Source organism: Pezoporus occidentalis, unplaced genomic scaffold (assembly GCF_034315485.1).
Source record: "Pezoporus occidentalis ecotype Australia unplaced genomic scaffold, CSIRO_AGI_Poc_V1 ctg93, whole genome shotgun sequence".
Classification (NCBI taxonomy): Eukaryota; Metazoa; Chordata; class Aves; order Psittaciformes; family Psittacidae; genus Pezoporus; species Pezoporus occidentalis.
The window spans coordinates 138,069-158,048 of NW_026916294.1; the positions used below are offsets into that span (position 1 = coordinate 138,069).

General features: G+C 39.1%; 1 protein-coding gene across 4 annotated transcripts in view; it reads right to left on the reverse strand.

The window, feature by feature from the left end:
- Positions 1–19,980, reverse strand: part of USH2A (usherin) — a 372,227-nt gene that overhangs the window by 90,850 nt on the left and 261,397 nt on the right. For all 4 annotated transcript variants that reach the window (XM_062605800.1, XM_062605798.1, XM_062605802.1 and 1 more), the window contains exons 45-48: positions 16,327–16,536; positions 14,766–14,968; positions 12,896–13,008; positions 6,424–6,622 (exon numbers count right to left, since the gene is read on the reverse strand). In XM_062605800.1, coding sequence (XP_062461784.1) covers positions 6,424–6,622; positions 12,896–13,008; positions 14,766–14,968; positions 16,327–16,536 — 725 coding nt within the window. The remainder of the gene's footprint in view (positions 1–6,423; positions 6,623–12,895; positions 13,009–14,765; positions 14,969–16,326; positions 16,537–19,980) is intronic.

The window sequence follows — 19,980 nt, forward strand, 5'->3', positions numbered from 1 at the left end:
GTGGAGCAAACACCAGAGTAATGATTGATCCATCATGCTCTCATGTGAGAGGGTATATTTTAAATTAGCAAGGCTCATTCTTTTTTATTTAAATTATCTTTGAGTCTATGCAGACACCCTTTTTCCAAGTATACTTACTGACCCATTTCTCTTCTCAAACTGCTGTTCTTCTTTGGTAATTGTAACACCCTTAGATCTTAAAATGCATAAGCAGAAATTATTGTTATTCTGTTACAAATCACTATATATTACCCTACTAAAATGAGTTTCATTTTCTACCTTTCAGGTGTGTTACAACACACACTGTACATGAAGTGTGATCTTTTTAAAGGTTTTTTAAGCCTGAAGGAGCTTGGAAGAATTTGCAAAATATTGCTAGCATTAATAGTAAATTTTGCAGAAATATTGACGGAATATCTTCCACGAATGTCAAGATATGTTAGTTTTCACTCCTGAAAATTGTGCTTTTGAGGGTAGCTATCAGTCCACTATTTTGTTCCTTCTCTCCTTAAAGGGAAGAGTCCTGCTGGTGTTTTTAACAAATGGTACATGTTAATTACAATGAGTAAAGAGTTAAGCCTGTACTTCCTAGTAAGATCAGAGTTATATTTGATTAGCTCATTAACTGCAGATTTATACAGTTTGTTGCTACTGAAAATAAAAAGAGCTGAAGCTGTATTAGCACTTTAGTCAGGACCCTTTTAACTGTGGATGTTCATACTCATGATCTGTTGTGCAGAGAAATTATTGGCCTTTATGGCACTGTTTTAATTACTTCTTTCACTGTACCTGTCTCATTATTTTCAGTGTTCACCTCAGGATGCCAGTAACAGCAGAAGGACAGCTTAAGAGCTACATGGGTAACACAGGAATGCTTTCCCCATTGCTACTGATATAATGGTCCCTGGTAGGTGAAGCTAGGGCACATTCCCTTGTTAATTGATGTGCATCTCTGTAGCCCTCATGGTATGAGCTCTATAAGCTGATGTCTGTTTTGAGACATCAAATATGGGTAGAGTTATGGCTCACACCTTACTAAAAACACCTAGGAACAGACTGTCACTTTTGCCAACACCCAAGCAGAACAGGTCTGTTACTGTCAGGATATGGCACCTGACAAAATTAAACATGACAGTGTATTCTCAGCTTTCCTCCAAAACTGGACACAAAAAAAACCTTTCTAAATTCCTTCTGCACTCAAGAATTATAGCTTCATGTTACAGATTAGGATACAGTTCTATAGATACAGAACTCCATGTCTGATTACAAATACCAGGGTAAGAATACCAGGCATAGCACTGCTAGCTTCAGTTAAAATAACAGCAATTTCAAATGCTGAAGCAGAAAGCTAGATAAAACTAGAAAAAAAGGTAGGGATCTGATGCAAAGATTATTTAGGATAGCAGGAATCTTTTTTTTGGTCTACGTTAGGCTTAATATCAGACCCACATGATCCCATGAATGTGCATGTACACATATCCTTTGTAGTGAAAAGGTCATTTGTTGCTTTACAGATTCCCAAGACAGCTCTGATCAAGTTAATTTACCCAGCACAGTGTGATGCAGAGATAGTAACCTGGATCCCAAATGCAGCACACATACACCAGTGCAACGTTACACACAGGCTGTTCAGCACTTTCTGCTATAGCTGTGTTACCTTCAAGATCATTAAGTCCAACTGCTCCCCAGCACTGGCAAGTCCACACTAAAACATGGCACTAAGGGCCTTGTCTACATGTTGTGTGAACACTTCCAGGGACAGTGATTCCACAGCTTCCCTGGGAAGCCTGTTCTAATACCATAAATGCTGGCATAGGCTGTCAGTGAATTCTATAACTGTGTGACAGAGATCTGCCACATAAGGCCTTATGCTGTCCCTGTCACAGATTCCAGTTTAAGAGAAACATGGATGTGTCAGGAGCTCTGTAGATATCTCTTACAGGCATTTTGGATGACTAGTGTGAATACATGTAGCGAACCAGGCAAAGTACTGGGAGGGTTATTCTAATCAATTAATTTAAAAAAAATTACTCCCATGTCATTTTATGTACGAGTGCCTCATTTTCCTGTGGACTGTTTGGTCATTTTTGATATAGCCACTACTTAGCAAATAGCACCCACTCCTAACCGCAGACTGTGAGAATACAGGGAGACCATTATAACAAAATAATGCAAAATTAATTAGAAAAAATCAGAAAGTCAGACAGATATAAAAATAAGTGGACACTCTCCAAGCTCAAAGAGATCATAAATGCACAAAGGCTGAAAAAACAAAAACGGAGAAGAAAACTTCTAAAATTAATATAATACAAATTTAACTTATAAACATTCACAGATCTATTAGAAATCTACCATGCCAAAACCATAAAATAAGTAAATTTATGTTTTAGAGCAAAGGAATGCCCATACTTGACTTGCAAGGTTTCAGAAATATATATGTTCGGCATACTATTGCTTTCAAGGGAACTGCAAAGCTAAAGCTGTGTTGGCTGGAAGATTTATATTTTAATCTGGACCCCTCAAATAACTTGCTCCCTTAATTACTGTCTTGTCTGACAGGGAATCTTGTGAATAAAGATTGTTTACTTTAGTCACAGAACATGTGATGATTCATTTGACAAATAAGGACACTATTCCATTACATTAAAGCTTACTTTCGAACTAAGAGTTTTCTACCACATTTTTCAACAAAAACCATTACAGATTCCTACTACACTACTGATCCTAGTCCTAAACAGGAACTCATATGAAGAATAACATGAAAATAGACATAATTTAAAAATATATCTGACAAATCACAATGGATTCCATTCAGAGCTGCTTCTCATTGTCATGTAACAGCCACCTACTTGTAGCTGAATCTAAATAGATTTTCTGTACTGAAGAATATGGTTATTAACCATTTAGCCAAGGAGGGGGTGGGACCAACACCAAGTCATGTTAATAACTGCTGTGGGCCATGCAGGCTTTGAGGATTGATTCCTCACACAGTGAGGAGCTTTATAGTTTTACTGGTGTTTTGAAATACTGCATACACCTGGAAAATTTCCTACAGCCTCTAAGAGGTCCAATTCAATCACCTTCGGCCAAAGGAGCCACATGAACTACCATTATGCTCTCCACAGATACCTGAATACTTAAGCTGGCAAATAATCTCTTCTAGTAGTTTACAGTGTGTGACCCATGACACACAGCTGAGCAAAACTGATTGTTCCAAGGGGGATGCAAAACTACATATAGAGATTTGCCAGCTGAGTTAAGATCTAAATACACATATACCCACTATGCAATTTGTCACAATGGGATTGGATCAGTGGATTCAACAGATTGGCACCAAAGTCCCACTACTCAAACTCCCGTTACGCGTGGCTTGTGAGATTTACTTTGAATCAGATACAGCTTGATTCCTTGGGATCCACATCTGCATTACACACATGGAACAAAGCTTTGCAAAGGGAAAAAAATTCAGATGCAACCTTGTAAAGTCAGCTAGTGCACAGGCTGGTTGGGAACACAAAGTTTCCCTTCTAGAGCTAGAGCACAAGCAATCCAGGAGGTTCCTCGACTGCGTGGAAGACAACTTCCTTCTGCAAGTAAAAGAGGAGCTGACAAGGAGAGGTGCCATGCTTGACCTCGTGCTCACCAACAGGGAAGAGCTCTTTGGAAATGTGATGCTCCAGGGAAGCCTTGGATGCAGCGATCACAAGATGGTGGAATTTGAGATCCTCAGGACAGTGAGAAGAGAGTGCAGCAAGCTCCAACTGCCCTGGACTTCAAGAGAGCAGACTTTGGCCTCTTCAGGAACGTGCTTAGTAAGGTTCCACGGGATATAGCCTTAGAGGGCAAGGGGGCCCAAGACTCTTGGTTCATAGTCAAAGATCACTTGCTACAAGCTCAGGAGTGTTGCATGCCAACTAGAAGGAAGTGCAGCAGGAGGGCCAGGAGACTACCTTGGATGGATAAGGAGCTGCTGAGGAAACTTAGAGGAAAAAAAGAGGCTTATAATAAGTGGAAGCAAGGTCAGGCAGCCTGGGAAGAGTACAGGGATGTTGTCTGGGAAGCTAGGGACCAGGTTAGGAAAGCTAAGGCCCAGTTAGAATTAAACTTGGCTAGGGATGTTAAGGATAAGAGGAAGGGATTCTACAGGTACGTAGCAAATAAAAAACAGACTAGGGAGAATGTGAGCCCCCTCAGGAAGCTCTCGGGAGAACTGGCTACACAGGGTTTGGAGAAGGCTGAGGTTCTGAATGACTTCTTTGCCTCAGTCTTCACTGGCAAAGGCTCTGACCACACCACCCAAGTCTTGGAAGGCAGATGCAGGGATATGAGAATGAAGACCTTAGGCCCACTGTAGGAGAGGCTCTGGTTCGAGACCATCTTAAGAACCTGAAAGTGCACAAGTCCATGGGTCCTGATGAAATCCACCCACGGGTCCTGAAGGAGCTGGCGAATGAAGTTGCAAAGCCACTGGCCACCATATTTGAGAAATCATGGCAGTCAGGTGAAGTTCCCAATGACTGGAAAAAGGGAAATATAACTCCCATTTTCAAGAAGGGGAAAATGGATGACCCAGGGAACTACAGACCAGTCAGTCTCACCTCTGTGCCTGGCAAATTTTGGAGCAGATTCTCCTGGAAGGCATGCTAAGGCACATGAAAATCAACAAGCTGCTTGGTGACAGCCAGCATGGCTTCACTAAGGGGAAATCCTGCCTGACCAATTTGGTGGCCTTCTATGATGGGGCTACGGAGCTGATGGACAGGGGCAGAGAGGTTTATGTCACCTACCTGGACTTGTGCAAAGCGTTCAACACTGTCCCACACAACATCCTTGTCTCTAAATTGGAGGGACATCAATTTGATGGATGGACCACTTGGTGGATAAAGAACTGCCTGGATGGCCGCATGCAAAGAGTTGTGGTCAATGGCTCAATGTCCAGCTGGAGACCAGTAATGAGTGGTGTCCTTCAGGGATTGGTGTTGGCACCGGTCTTGTTTAACATCTTTGTCGGTGACATGGGCAGTGGGATTGAGTGTGCCCTCAGCAAGTTTATCGATGACACCAAGCTGTGTTGTTCGGTTGATACGTTGGAGGGAAGGAATGCCATGCAGAGGGACCTCGACACGCTTGTGAGGTGGGCTGATGCCAGCCTTATGAAGTTTAACCATGACAAGTGCAAGGTCCTACACCTGGGTCGGAGCAATCCCAGGCACAGCTGTAGGTTGGGCAGAGAAGAGATTCAGAGAAGCCCTGTGGAAAAGGACTTGGGGGTGTTGGTCAATGAGGAAATGAACATGAGCTGGCAGTGTGTGCTCTCACTCCAGAAAGCCAATCGTATCCTGAGCTGCATCAAAAGAAGCATGACCAGCAGGTCAAAGGAGGTGATCCTGCCCCTTTACTCTGCTCTCGTGAGACCTCACCTGGAGAATTCTGTGCAGTTCTGGTGTCCTCAACATAAAATGGATGTGGAACTGTTGGAACAAGTCCAGAGGAGGGCCACGAGGATGATCAAGGGACCGGAGCACCTCCCATATGAAGACAGGCTGAGAAAGTTGGGGCTGTTCAGCCTGGAGAAGAGAAGGTTGCGTGGAGACCTCATAGCAGCCTTCCAGTATCTGAAGGGGGCCTATAGGGATGCTGGGGTGGGACTCTTCATTAGGGACTGTAATGACAGGACAAGGGGTAACGGGTTAAAACTTAAACAGGAGAAGTTTAAATCGGATATAAGGAGGAAATTCTTTCCTGTTAGGGTGGTGAGGAATGGGTTGCCCAGGGAGGTTGTGAATGCTGCGTCCCTGGCAATGTTTAAGACCAGGTTGGACGAGGCCTTGGGTGATACGGTTTAGTGTGAGGTGTCCCTGCCCATGGCAGGGGGGTTGGAACTAGATGATCTTAAGGTCCTTTCCAACCCTAACTATTCTATGATTCTATGATTCTATATTTGAAGGGGTTTTGAAACACGGGTTTTGGCTTAGCTTCTTGTGCAAGTGATTTAGTTTACATGTATTAAAACCAATTCTACCCTGCACCAGCATGTAATAAACAAAAACAATCTGGAAATTCATTTCAGATCTGCACTATTGGTCCAAACCAACATGCTAACGCAAAACATCTTCATAAATGCTAAACAATTCCTTTCTTCTGAAACACTCACTCACAGGCTTAAGATAACAGAATTGCTTGTCATCAGTGGACTCACATATGCTGCTGGAGATTTCTGCACTGATATCCCTGTACCAAGCTCAAACATTTTTATTTCTTTCAAAAAAGTTTCAAGATATGTATCAGAGCCTTGACTTTAAAATAGCAAAAGAAGCAGAATCCTCTACTTCCCTTCCTCTGATAACTAGAGGCTTGGTTTATATGCTTCTTCCTAAAAGTATAATTGTTCTTTACATTGCTAACTTAAGAATATACATGTACCTTCAGCTCTGGATGATAACAAACTTTTCCACAGATATTTTCATGCTTTTTACATTCTAACGAGATGCACATTCTATTACTTTTGCTGCTCTTTGGAGTCTTTGATGGGGTACACCTCTGCCATGCTTTACGTAAGAGTTCATATCCTAGGATAATGCCATTTGGCTGCTCTGGTGATGCCCAGTTGATTTGAAGAGATCTACAATAAGCAGAAAATTAACATTTGTTAAATGATTGAAAGCATTTATGTTTCTATGGATATTTATATTAAAGGATTAGCATATAGTAGTTCCATTTTATACTGTTTCACACAGAGTGTAATATTTCAAAGTGCCCAAAATATTCCTTTGGATGGTGAATTTCACAGCTGTTTTAATAACCAAATGGTGTAAAAGTTTTGGGAAACCAAATCACACATGCAATCAAAATCCTTAAAGGTTGTTATTTAAAAGACATCTCATTCATACTTCTGGAAACTTATGTGCAATAAACTAGCATTTTACTCTTTGCTATAGCAAACGTGTACATGAAGTATTGTCAGGGCAATTCAAACATGAACCTGGTGAAGGAAGAGCAGCTGGAGGGCAAAAGACCACCCCCTTCCCTCTGAGCTGCTGCTAGTGCAGCTTGTGATCAGTCACCATTTAGAGGAGAGTTGTATTCATCTTGCCTTTTCTCTGCCTTCAGAAACATTATATAAAATGTGTATGTTACTTTGAAATGTGTTCTTCAATTCAGAATGAAAAGAACTCATCACAGCATCAGTAAGCACTACTTCTCTTCAGTGCTTAGATATTGCCATTGACATAAAATTAGAAGTAAAAAATGCAAGTGTTTATCCCACTTGAGAAGGCTCAAGACTTCTAAGAGTGCAAAACCATGACTACAGCAGTCCACAAAAGACTGTCTATAAACCAAAATTTTGCTGTCGATTTCAGGTTTGATATCAGACCACCATCAGTTTAAGGAAGAAAGTATCTTAAGAGAAGAATCATAGCATGCCTCTTAGTACTAAAATAATCTGCAGGTATTTGCTCCAAAATCTCACTTAATATTGCAATTATAACAAAAAAAGGCAAAAAGGACATTCGAAACAGAAATTTGCTTTTTTTTCAGAATGTACAGAGTTTACATTGGTATTTCAAATGAAAACTTCATTTCTTGCATAATCACTCTGGAATGTTGAGTAAGACACAAATTTCTTTCATTACAGCTTTCTTTGGTTAGAAAGAAGGCAATCCAAATGCTATGTGCAGAGCAGCATGAGGACCAACAACATTGCATAATATATACTTCAACTACCTCTTAATCTCCATGTCCCAATTACACTGCCACTGTCAGAATGCCAGTGACATCATAAATTAGCATTAATTTAAAATGAAAATGTTACAGTGAAACAGCAGCTGCTGAGATAAACTTTGACATCTTAACAGAATAAAAATAACTGAACCATTATTTCACTTCCTTGAGGTACAAATAGAAAAATACACACCACAAAAAGTCTTTGCAGAACAGGAATTAATGTCACCTATGAGGGAATAACTTCATAGGTAATTTACAGAGTCACCATTTTCATTCCAAGGTCTTCATCTGAACCACAGATTTAATTCCCTATTCTGTGCATGGCTATTTTGTATTCACCACATACTCATGCATACTCACTACATGCTCATGAACACACATTCACACACACACACATACACATACGTATACATTTAAATAATGCGATAGGACCTAACTTAAAATATAAAAGCAGGAAAATATAAAGATAAAAAGAAAAGGAAAAGAAAGGTACTACTTCAACATTTAAAAATGCCATTGTAACTCTCTCCTGGTTTTTACACAGTATAAATCACAGGACAAAGAAAGCATTCCCAGTCATATTTCTTAATTATTTGTTTTTTGCAAGTTTCATTCAGAACCTCAAGGGTATATTTGCAAAGTACTGCTAGTTTTTGCAGTTTTGCAAGTCATACTTCTCTCTAAAATAATTTCAAATTAGGCTTATGTTTTGATGCAATGATTTGAACATTTTGCCTTTTCTGCAGTACTCAGCATGTATTTTTTTTCTTCTTAACAAGCAATCACTTTTTTATTATTCAATTTATAGACACACATTTGGGGTGGACACAGCCTAGTATTGTGCAATGCTATAGCTGCACAAGAAAACTACATGGCATGGGAGTTCACTGATCAGTGCCACCGAAAGGGTAAAACTCAGCATCATCTTCCAGTAGCAACCCACAGACAAGCAAACTCCTTCACAGTCTTAGGAATGTTTCAGTTGTGTCTACACCTTCTGATGTTTCCCACCCATGGCAAACTGTGTTTATACTGGGAAGTGCCCACAGCCTGAACTACAGATGTAGACTTAAAAATTCTAGGCATAGATGAGTGTAGAAAACCTGACGTGTGGAGTATAATCCTTTCCTGCCCAGAGACAACTTCACTTCAAGTGTGTGTAACTTCTGACAGTTCAAATGCTGAGTGACTGCTGTCAATGTGGTGAAAATAATTAAGTAGAGCTCCCCAGAAAAGGCAGCTGAACCACAAACAAACTGCTTCACACTACAAGGTCCATGAGGCACTGCTGCACTTCCAGGAGATAAAGACAAATTTAAAATGGAACCACAAAGGTGTATTTGCTTCTGTTGCAACAGAGTAAACTGAAATCCTATGGCTCCAGCATGCAATGATAATTCATTCCAACATTTAGAGGTAATTTTTTTTATCCATGAAAAATATCAGTATTTCAGAGTTTTGATGTCACATCAGATACATTTTGGCAAACCAGACCTTGAAAATAAAACTCTAGCTTTTGCCTGCTTCAAGTATCACCAGCTTCAACTGTCCATGAATCATGAAAAGAACTCTTTGTTACTTTTTTCCTCAACACAGTAGTCAAGGTTTAATTACAAAGATTAAAATATAACAAGGCCTCACTTCTGGGTCTTGAGAATGAATGTTGTGTTAGTCTCGTCACGTGAAAGTGTTAAATTCTTAGAGACACAGCAAACCTAAGATTCACTGACTTTACTTCATGAGCTGGAATTAAAAAATATCACAGAAAAATCACAACATTCACCTGACACTCTTAAGAGAGGGAACACTGCTGCTGTTAATGACCAGCAGATAAAATACTTTACTCATCAGGAGACAACCCATATACTGAGCAACTGCTTCAGCATTACTGCACAAGAGTTATCTGCTGTATCATGGACTGCAGTGCTAACATAATTAGAGAGGTGGTATGACACACTGCAGAAAGTCTGATAAATTGCATTACAGTTCTGCTGTTGCTACAAACGTCTTAGAGAAATCTTTCTATGCTTTGTTCTCCCCGTTACTAAAGCAGGGAAAGTGACTGGGTTGTCCTCCATGGGAACACTGTCTTGAGCACTTTAGGGAAAGTTCTGTGAAACTAAGCATATGTAAGTTTGTTATGCGTCCGCTAGACTAGGCTCCAGAACAATATTCCCCAGCATTTCATGTTCATTCACATAGCTATGATACCCTTACTCTTACAGCTTTTTTACTTTCTGCCCATTTTACCAGTATGAAAAATCAGACTTACATGTCTTTAGTTCCTCAGACCCCCTTGGAGAAACCTACACTACATTGTTTCCTCTTCCATTCCTCCAGTACCAAGACCAATGTAAAGGGTATTTTACACAGCACAGTAGTTTGACATTTTCATATTTGAGCTCCTTTAGAACTCCTGAGCAACTATCATCATCCCAACAATTTACTGCTATATGTTTTAACCATTTGTTCTAAAATCTTTCTCACTAACATGATAATTTGAAATAATTCCTCCGGCTCATACAGAAAACTTCTTAAACCCCATGATACTGAGCATCAAACCAAAGAACTCACCTAGCTTTTCTCCCATGGCTTGAGCTTCTTTGCATTTTCTATTACACCCTCACCAGAATTTTTGGTTCCCCTCAAAGTGCATAAAGAACCCACTTCTTCTGCATGAGGCTATGAAGGATTTTCCCTAGTTTATGGCTTTTTTTGGAGCCATCAAACTTTTAATTAAGCACTGAACAGAACTGCTGCAGGGCTCATCTGCATTGTGCTTCACTTTTCTGAAAGGAACAAAGCTGCTACTAAATACTGTCGTCAGAAAAAAACCGAGGCATGCTGCACTACAAGGAAAAAGAGAAAGAAGAATGAACAAACTATTTTCCAACATACCATGAGAATTGAATCCACTACCCAAACTGTAAATTAGCATCCACATACATGAAGTACTCAGAGACCGTTCCAAACTGTGAATAAAATATATTTCTCCATAGAGACAAACCCTGGTGTTCTAACTAAAAAAAGAAGAAAAAACCCCAAAGCATATTTAATTTCAATAGTTTTTTTTTTTTCTACCTAAATATGGCCAATGCAACCTGTCCACCTCCCACAAAAAAACCTCAAAACCCAGACAAGAAACAAACAAACCAGAACCTGATTTAGGACTTCAGGATTGGGTCCCATACTGTTTTCTCGTTGAAGTTTGGCATTACAAGATAACCATTCCAGGGCTGTGACCTTTTGTGCCAAGTTTCAGCCTGAAGCTGAGTTATTAACTGTAACGGGTGGAAAAGTAAGGTATTTATAATGGCTCTGGTGGTATAACTTTCATTGAACAGTGTGGATGGAGCTGCTGTTAGAAAGACTTCTAAATCGGTGGATGAAATTATAATTTCTGTCATGCAGCACCTTAAGGCAAAGTTTAAAACAATTATTTGTGAATGCTGCAAAGACATTATCTTATAGCATTCTCATCAGTAATACAGCCCCCCAAACTGATTCAGAGGAGGGAAAACCCACCATGATTCCAATTAAAGACAAACTGCACAGTCTGTATTATATCTTAGGTATCCCACGAGTCTATACTCTAGAAATGCCCCTCTGTCTGATGATAGATATGTGTTAAAATGTTCTCTTGTCTACACAAACTGTTTTTTTGCCCCAGCTTTTTCTTATATGGAGGATAAATAAACAAAATTCGTATTCAACCCAGCACCTGCTGAAACTGTCAGCTGTAGTGTTTGCCATATTTCAATCTAAGCTGAAGCCAGCCAGTCATTTTTATACTGCACAATCCCTACATACTCGAGGACCAGAATTAATGAATTAGCTATTGATTAAATTCCACTCTAGCAAATCCACCGTGGCAAATAAATGAACTACCCAGGGCACATGTAGGCCACGGCCAGACATGTCCTGGCAATCGATCAGTAGTTAGTATTCTTTTGGGATATAAGAACAGCTGATGATAATATGACATGTAGGAAAAGGCAGTGTAGAAACAGAGTCTGTTTCTGGCTGAGCAGATTATAAAGTAGGAAGGCACTTTTGATCCTTTTGCATTCATGGGTTATGACATATTTAGTCTATACATAATAGCAGAAACACACATAAGTATTTGCAGGAGAGACAATACAGAAAAAGGCATACAGAAGTTAAAGCCAAGGGCAAAAGATGAGATCCTGAACTGAGTTCGTATAAATCAAACAAGACTATATCTCTGTGTGTGACAGAAAAATAGCAATCTTAATTTCATCCTTATACAGAGATAAATGCTGAATTTAAGCTAAATATAGTCATGATGAACAGCAAACCAAAGTCCTTAAGAGACTGAAGAAGCAAGTCCATTTGCTGGCCATTTCTGAAGTCTCAGATGCTAGATTTTTGTTGTTTAATTTAAAAAAAAAAAAAAATCCTTTCTAGAAAAGAAACACTGCTAATGGGCATACTCTACCAGAAATGTAATAAAATCACATGAACAACGTCATAAACAGAGGAGGCAAACTGTTTTATTGTTGGGGTAATTCTGAAAAATGCATTATAGAGCTTAGTTTTAGTCTGCATTTGGAAGATATTAACTACCAAAGAATCACTGTATATGTTACCATTTGGCTGCTTCTAAGGACTGCAAATCTGAACCTCCCTCTACAATTTAGAAGCTTGCCAATGCCTGCGGATGTAGTGAATAGGCAGATTGCAAACAGTGGTTCAAGGAGACATAGATATGCATGACTTTTAAGATAGTTTATTAATACTTACTGTTGTGATAGGTGAGTTTTTTTACCCACAATTATTCTAAGTTTCCGTTATCAGCATTGCATTGCTCCCTGCGCATTAATCTTCCTCTTCTTAACTGACAGCAAAATGTGATAATTTTCATTCCCCTGCACTTCTCTTAACTACTGCCACTTATGCTTTATTTATTATCACAGCACAGTGACACCCAAATGGGTATGTACAATCAACCAAGGGTGAGATTTCTTCCATTACTCTTTTGGCCAAGAATTCTAAAACCAAAAATAACAGCTATGAATGATTTTTTTGCAAAATGTATTCATAATTCTTTTATGCACCTTACTCAATTGAGAAAAGACAAGCTGAAATTCTGGTCCCTGTTCCCACTACAAATTCCTCTGATATATGAAAAACACCTATAGCATAGTACCTTGAGCCAATTACGTGAATAATGGGTGCTGACAGCTGCTTTGGCTCATCTTCCACAGTTGTTATCTGGGTCCCATTACTCCTCGCACAGGCATACATTGTGCAGACTTCAATCTGATGAAGAAGAACATGAGTTTTACATACTCAGCTGCAGAAATTATTTAGCTCTGCTACAGTTTAGACTTCTCTCTTCACCCACAACTTTATTCTTTTCCATTTGACAGATTCCATACAGGCAGAAAAACAATGCAGCTTTGCAGTATACTGCACTGTATCGCACTGTATCGCACCATTTTCAAAACAAGGGTACATGCAGCCCCCTGGCACCAATTGCTGGTGTCTATTAGCACCAACAGAATTGCAGTGAATTTGTTTTTCTGCATGTATATGTAGAATCTGGCACATAATAGTAAAAAAAGTTACTTTGATTTGGGGCCTTGAGTAAGTTTATTATGCCTACCATATATTCTGACATAAATATAAGAATAACTTTTCCTTCATATTTTCTATTCCTTCATGTCTATTCTGGAAAATTAAAAGTGCAAAATGCAAACAGGAATCATACACTTTGTTATTAAAAATGCCAGGGAACTAAAACTTTATTCCTTCAATTCTCAGGATTAAACTAAGCAGAGGCAAAGTGAAATAGCTAGTGAAGGGTGGTAACATTGTTTGTATTGTTAACAGATAAGTTACTCAAAATAATAGAGCACAAAGCATGAAAGATAATGCAGAAAGATTACCAGTGAGGCACATATGCATTGAAAGTAACATAGCTTCTAGAACAAGAAAAAGAATCAAAAGAAAATAAACCCAAACCCCAGTTTATTTTGGTTTTACTTATTACACTGATGTAAATATAAAGCCCAGTATAAAGACTTGGAAAGCAGAAAAGAATAATTAACATCTCAAGCAACAGAAGGTGGCCATGGTAAATTAATATAGAGGGTCTATAAGTGAGGCAGTGCATTGGATTTGCATTGTTATTGAGAAAAGACAAATGTGTTTCCAAGTGGCATTCAGCAAGTCATATGTGTATTCATGGATGGAGGTTTGCTGTTTCAGAGGGGCTGGAACACAGAAATCTGTTACGATGTGCCTGTCTGTGATGCGTATTTATGTGGTAATGGGATGCACAGTTTCAGAATGAAGTATGTGTGGTATTACGAAGTTTTCTCATATATAATGCAAATGAAACCTGAATTAAATAGGAATATTTACAATTAAGTGTCAAACTGCATTTCTTGAATATATTAATATAATTTAGGGATAGAAAGTTTTTTTTTCTATTATTCTGCACAGAGTATTTTGCCTTTTGTTAGATATATGAATAGAGAGGCAAAGATAGAAAAAGGGAAAAGCAAAGGAAAAAATACTGTACTTTTTAACAGCATAAAAAGTACTACTGTGATTTCAGAGATCAGCTGTACTTACTCCTTAGAAGGATAAGGAGAAAATAAATGATAAAAGGATGACAAACGCAACATCATTATTTCTCTGTGCTGATATATTATGCATGCCTGACGTTTTTAAAACAATTGTAATTTTCTTTTAATGAGTAGGAGTAGAATCTTTGCCTCTTTTGTAGTATATGTTGGAGCTTTGCTCATGTAGCACAGATCATTTAGGGGAAAGTAAATGGAGTTTTGATGGTTTAAAAAAGATAATGGAAATTTGTATTTTTCTTTGTGTACACACACCTAAAATATGCTGAAAACACATTTATGCCTTGTATGTATATGCACACAAACATCAGTGCAAATATATGCCCATCTATGTAAAGAAATTCATGAAACAGTATTCTGCTTGGGAATACACATATTTTATGTAAACCTGAAGTATATTACATAACTCAGAAAAGATATTCCAACCTGTATATCATAGACAGTGAATGGAGACAAATCTGCTAAAAGGAGGGAGCCCGGCTCATTCATTCCAGTCTTGTACTGCTTATTATTCACATAGATAGAGTACTCTGTGACCACACCATTTGGGTTTGAAGGTGATGTCCAGATGACATGTACAGCTGTACTGTTGATGATGACAACCTCTGGAGGGAACATGCCCTCAGGCTCTAGAAATAAAAGAAGAAACAGAATAAACTCCAGCTGTCTCTGAAAAAGCACTTGTTTAACCAAATGCAGATTAGTAGTTAGGTTTAGCAAAGGGTTCACTGCTTATCTGCTTGCCTCTGATGAAGTTATCACAGTCTGTAGTCTTCTGTAAATTGACTTATTATACTCTCAGTTAGAAACAATGAGAGCTGATGGCAAAATGCTTTATACAGCAGCATAGTGTCAATCATCAGCAGTATGTGACCAGTGAGATACGATGATAAATTATTCACCCATCTGCACTTCCAACATACAAATAGTATTTTTTATGTCTGCCCCAATTGCAATTCTTAAAAAAAGAGGAAAGAAAAAAAAAAAGAGGAAAGAGAAAAAAAGGAAAAAGAAGAATTTTGCTTTTAAAGAATAACCTAACACCAAAATACTTTATGCCTGCTGGAGCATGACATTATCAGCCTTATAGCTGAAGCAATATGAAGCAATATGCAATACTGTCATTATGTAAATGGCGGTGAATGTTGATTACTATAGGTAATGATGAAGGCTAACACTTAAAAAAAAACCCACACAACACCTCCCTTAGAATTAAATTACATAGTTTTCTAAGCATGTCAGAAAGAACCATGCAAAATCCTATTTTTATCATATGAACAAGTTGAAAAATTGCCATTACTATCAATTCTATTTTATAAACAAAAGGTGCTGACCTTTGGCATCAGAAAAGAAATGGAATTCTCACTTAAAGTGCTTTGCTAATGACCTGGAACACTTGCTTCTGAGGTAATGATATTATAATGTTTATAATGAGACTTTATAAAGCAAAAAAAGATTAGAAAGAATATTCTAAACACATTTCTGATGCACAAGTTTTTACTTTTTATTTTATCCTTAACCTCCCCCCACCCCACATTTGCCCACTGGCATAGAAATGACTCATAAAGAATTTTCTTAGAGGCTGAACTTACACCTAGAGTTTCTGGTGACTCAGGAAAGGCCCTGTGTATGACTGTCATGTCAAAAGCATATCGCTTCACAGAGCAAATCTTTTAAAACCCCCATTAATTGTTTCTAAGTTCCATCATTTATTGATATGAACTCAGTTCCAAACTTAGTGCACACAGATAGGAATATGTGGGAGAAGATGAGAAAAAACTGGGTTAGTATCTGCTATTAGAGCTTTTGCTTCTGTCTCAGTGGGACTATTTATTGATCTGATGACAACCAGCACTTAAGCATTTTAGCCTTTACTTCTTTTATACTGTAAATTTTATAATTGAAGGATGACTGACCTCAATCCTAACAAAAATCAATCAATTTAATTCTCAGATTTTAAACCAAGCCATAGTCATGGCTAACCAACCTCCATCTGAGGTAGTCACATGCACAACGTCACTGTTGATGCTGTGGGCCCCATTAAAAACTTCAAAATATATCTCATACTCCGTGTTGGGCTGCAAATCACCTATGACTGTAAAGTTTACATCAGCCTGGATCTTTAGAGATCTTCCATCATCAGTAGAATTCAAGAAGAGGGTGTAATATGCAACATCTCCTTGCAAATCTTGTAGTGCTAAGAAAGGAAAAACATTGGGAAATCAACTGGGAAATCTTCAGTCAGCAAGGTTGTTATCAGCAACATTTACTATGAAGTAAAAAACAAATTTCATGCAGACCCCCTTTAAAAAAAAAAAAAAGGCACAGATTCCATCAAGTGCCTTCAATTTCACCCTTATAAGAAGTGATGCTCTTTCAAACTTGTCAAAATCATTAAAATCATTCTAATACTGGAGAAAGCTTCCTTTCTTAGAAATCCCCTTGATGACAATGGAATCTGTGAAGTAAACAAATTAATAGGTGAAACCCACTGCTAGCAGTACTGTGACGCTTGCCACTGCGAGAGGATAACTTCAGCCAGATAGAAGGAAGAAAGCAAATGAGATTTTCCTCTAACTATGAGCAAGGGGCAAGTGCCTATGCCTTAAATTATAGCTACATTCAACTTCATACGGATGGCCTTTTGGCCATAGTGAAAATCAAAACCCACACGTTCACAGGATGGATGAGGTTGGAAGAGACCACTGGAGGTCATCTAGTCCAACCTCCTTGCTCAAGCAGGGTCACCTACAGCACATTGCTCAGGATTGTATCCTGATGGCTCTTGAATATCTTCAGGGAAGGAGACTCCACAACCTCTCTGGGCACCTATTCTAACGCTCAGTCATGCTCACAGTAAAGTTCCTCCTCATGGGCAGGTGGAATTTCCTGTGGTTTAGTTTACGTCCATTGCCTCTTGTCTTATCACCTGGCATGACCAAGAAGAGTCTGGCCTCATCCTCTTGACATCCTCTCTTCAGATACTTATATACTTTGATCTGTCCCCCCCTGCACCAAGCCTTCTCTTCTTTAGGCTGAACAGACCCAGCTCCCTCAACCTTTCCTCACAGGAGAGATGCTCCAGACCCTTAATCATTCTAGTAGCCCTTCACTGGACTTGTTCCAGGAGCTCCATGTCTCTCTTGTCCTGGGGAACCTAGAACTGGACACAGTATATGTGTTATTTCAGAACAAGCATGATAGTGTCATCTATGTGTAAAGCTGCAATATACTCAGAAGCATTATATTTACAGGAGAAAAAAACAGCTCCTCATGTTTCTTCCTAAAATGTGTTTTGCCCAGCACTAGCTCCCCCAGAGAAAAGAAAATACTACAAATACTACAATTTTCTGGCTACACAGGGAAGGACATTCACTGGTCTGAGATGGTGGATAAACAAAGATTCCAGTCAAGCCTTGCTTCTTCATTTTAGTAACCCAGATGTAGTCTGTTATCTGATCTGTACTTTGACAGACAGTTTGGATCTGATCAAATGCAACTGCTTTTCCAGTAGAAATCAAGATGAAAAGAATAATTAAGACAAAACCTTTAAGCATTAATACATATTGCTTTAGATGGCACACTGCACCACTGAACAGCATTCAGCTGGCTGGGAAAGAGCATTTATAAAAGCCAAAAGCATTTAGACTTTTCAGATATAATAATACACAGTTTTGTCATGGAAATTTTTAATCAAGAATATGTTATTTTTAAGTGGTGCAGATACAAGACCTAAATACTTCAGTAGGTTTTCCAGAAAAAAAGAAAGATAGCAAGGCAACTTACATTAAGGACTCCCAAGTTCTCAGAGAAAATAAGAAAGTCATTTGAAAACTACTATTGATAACAAAAATGAAACATGGGTATATAAAATAATTACAATGCTTATTGCAGCATGAGAAGTAATACAATACATAAGGTATCACAGTATCACAGTACGCTAGAGATTGTAAGGGACCTCGAAAGATCATCTAGTTCAATCCCCCTGCCGGAGCAGGAACACCTAGATGATGTTACACATGAATGTGTCCAGGCGGGTTTTGAATGTCTCCAGGGAAGGAGACTCCACAACCTCCCTGGGCAGCCTGTTCCAGTGTTCCGTCACCCTCACTGAGAAGAAGTTTCTTCTCAAGTTTAAGTGGAACCTCTTGTGTTCCAGTTTGTACCCATTACCCCTTGTCCTATCATTGTTTGCCACTGAGTAGAGCCTGGCTCCATCCTCGTGACACTCCCCCTTTATATATTTATAGACACTTATAAGGTCACCCCTCAGTCTCCTCTTCTCCAAACTATAGAGACCCAGCTCCCTCAGTCTTTCCTCATAAGGGAGATGCTCCACTCCCTTAATCATCTTAGTTGCCCTGGGCTGGACTCTCTCCAGCAGCTCCCTGTCCTTCTTGAACTGAGGGGCCCAGAACTGGACACAGTATTCCAGATGGGGTCTCACCAGGGCAGAGTAGAGGGGAAGGAGGACCTCTCTCGACCTACTAACCACCCCCCTTCTAATACACCCCAGGATGCCATTGGCCTTCTTAGCCACAAGGGCACAGTGTTGGCTCATGGTCATCCTGTCGTCCACTAGGACCCCCAGGTCCCTCTCCCCTACACTGCTCTCTAACAGGTCGCTTCCCAACCTATACTGGAACCTGGGGTTGTTCCTGCCCAGATGAAGGACTCTACACTTTCCCTTGTTATATTTCATCAAGTTATTCCCTGCCCAACTCTCCAGCCTGTCCAGGTCTCGCTGGATGGCAGCACAGCCTTCTGGCGTGTCAGCCACTCCTCCCAGCTTAGTGTCATCAGCAAACTTGCTGATAGTACACTCGATTCCCTCATCTAAATCATTGATGAATATATTAAATAATACTGGTCCCAGTACTGACCCTTGAGGCACTCCACTAGTTACAGGCCTCCAACTAGACTCCGCCCCATAGACTACAACTCTCTGGCTTCTCTCCTTCAGCCAGTTCACAGTCCACCTCACTACCTGATCATCCAGATGAACTTAAATAATAAATGGCCTCATCTTAGTGTTTAACCTTTGCATTGACAAACACACATGGAAGAAATTTCTAAGGTATGAATAAAAATAAAACCAGATTGCATTACCTACATCTAGAAGTTCAGGGGTTTAGATTACTAAGGTAACGAAACTTCAGTGACCTGCTTCAGATCTATTACAATCAGTTTTTGTAAGAATGCTTACTGTAGGCATGCAATTATAAAATAAGGAGACTATATTTGCTGCAATTCAGCACCCAGTCCTTATAAAATCATTTGCACTTAAGTCATGAAGAGCTTCCCTGTTGCTGCATTAGCAAAGTAACTAGCGTAATTGACTAAATTCATTTTAAGGAACAGAGCAAAATGAGAGAGAAAGGGGATCTTCTCATCCTGAAGGAATATAAATTTTTATACGAAGAGATGAAAACCACCACAAATACAATAGGATTGTGTGTACTGCTTTAGAGATTTCTCATGAGTTTGCACTAACTATTTCTTCACTCCCACTATTCTCATCCTGCAGAAATGGCATATAATAAATATGAACATGACTGAGAAATAGCAAAATGTGCAGATTTTTTTCCCCATTTCTTCTTTCTCCTTTCAAGGACACTTAGGTATATTATAAATCAAGACA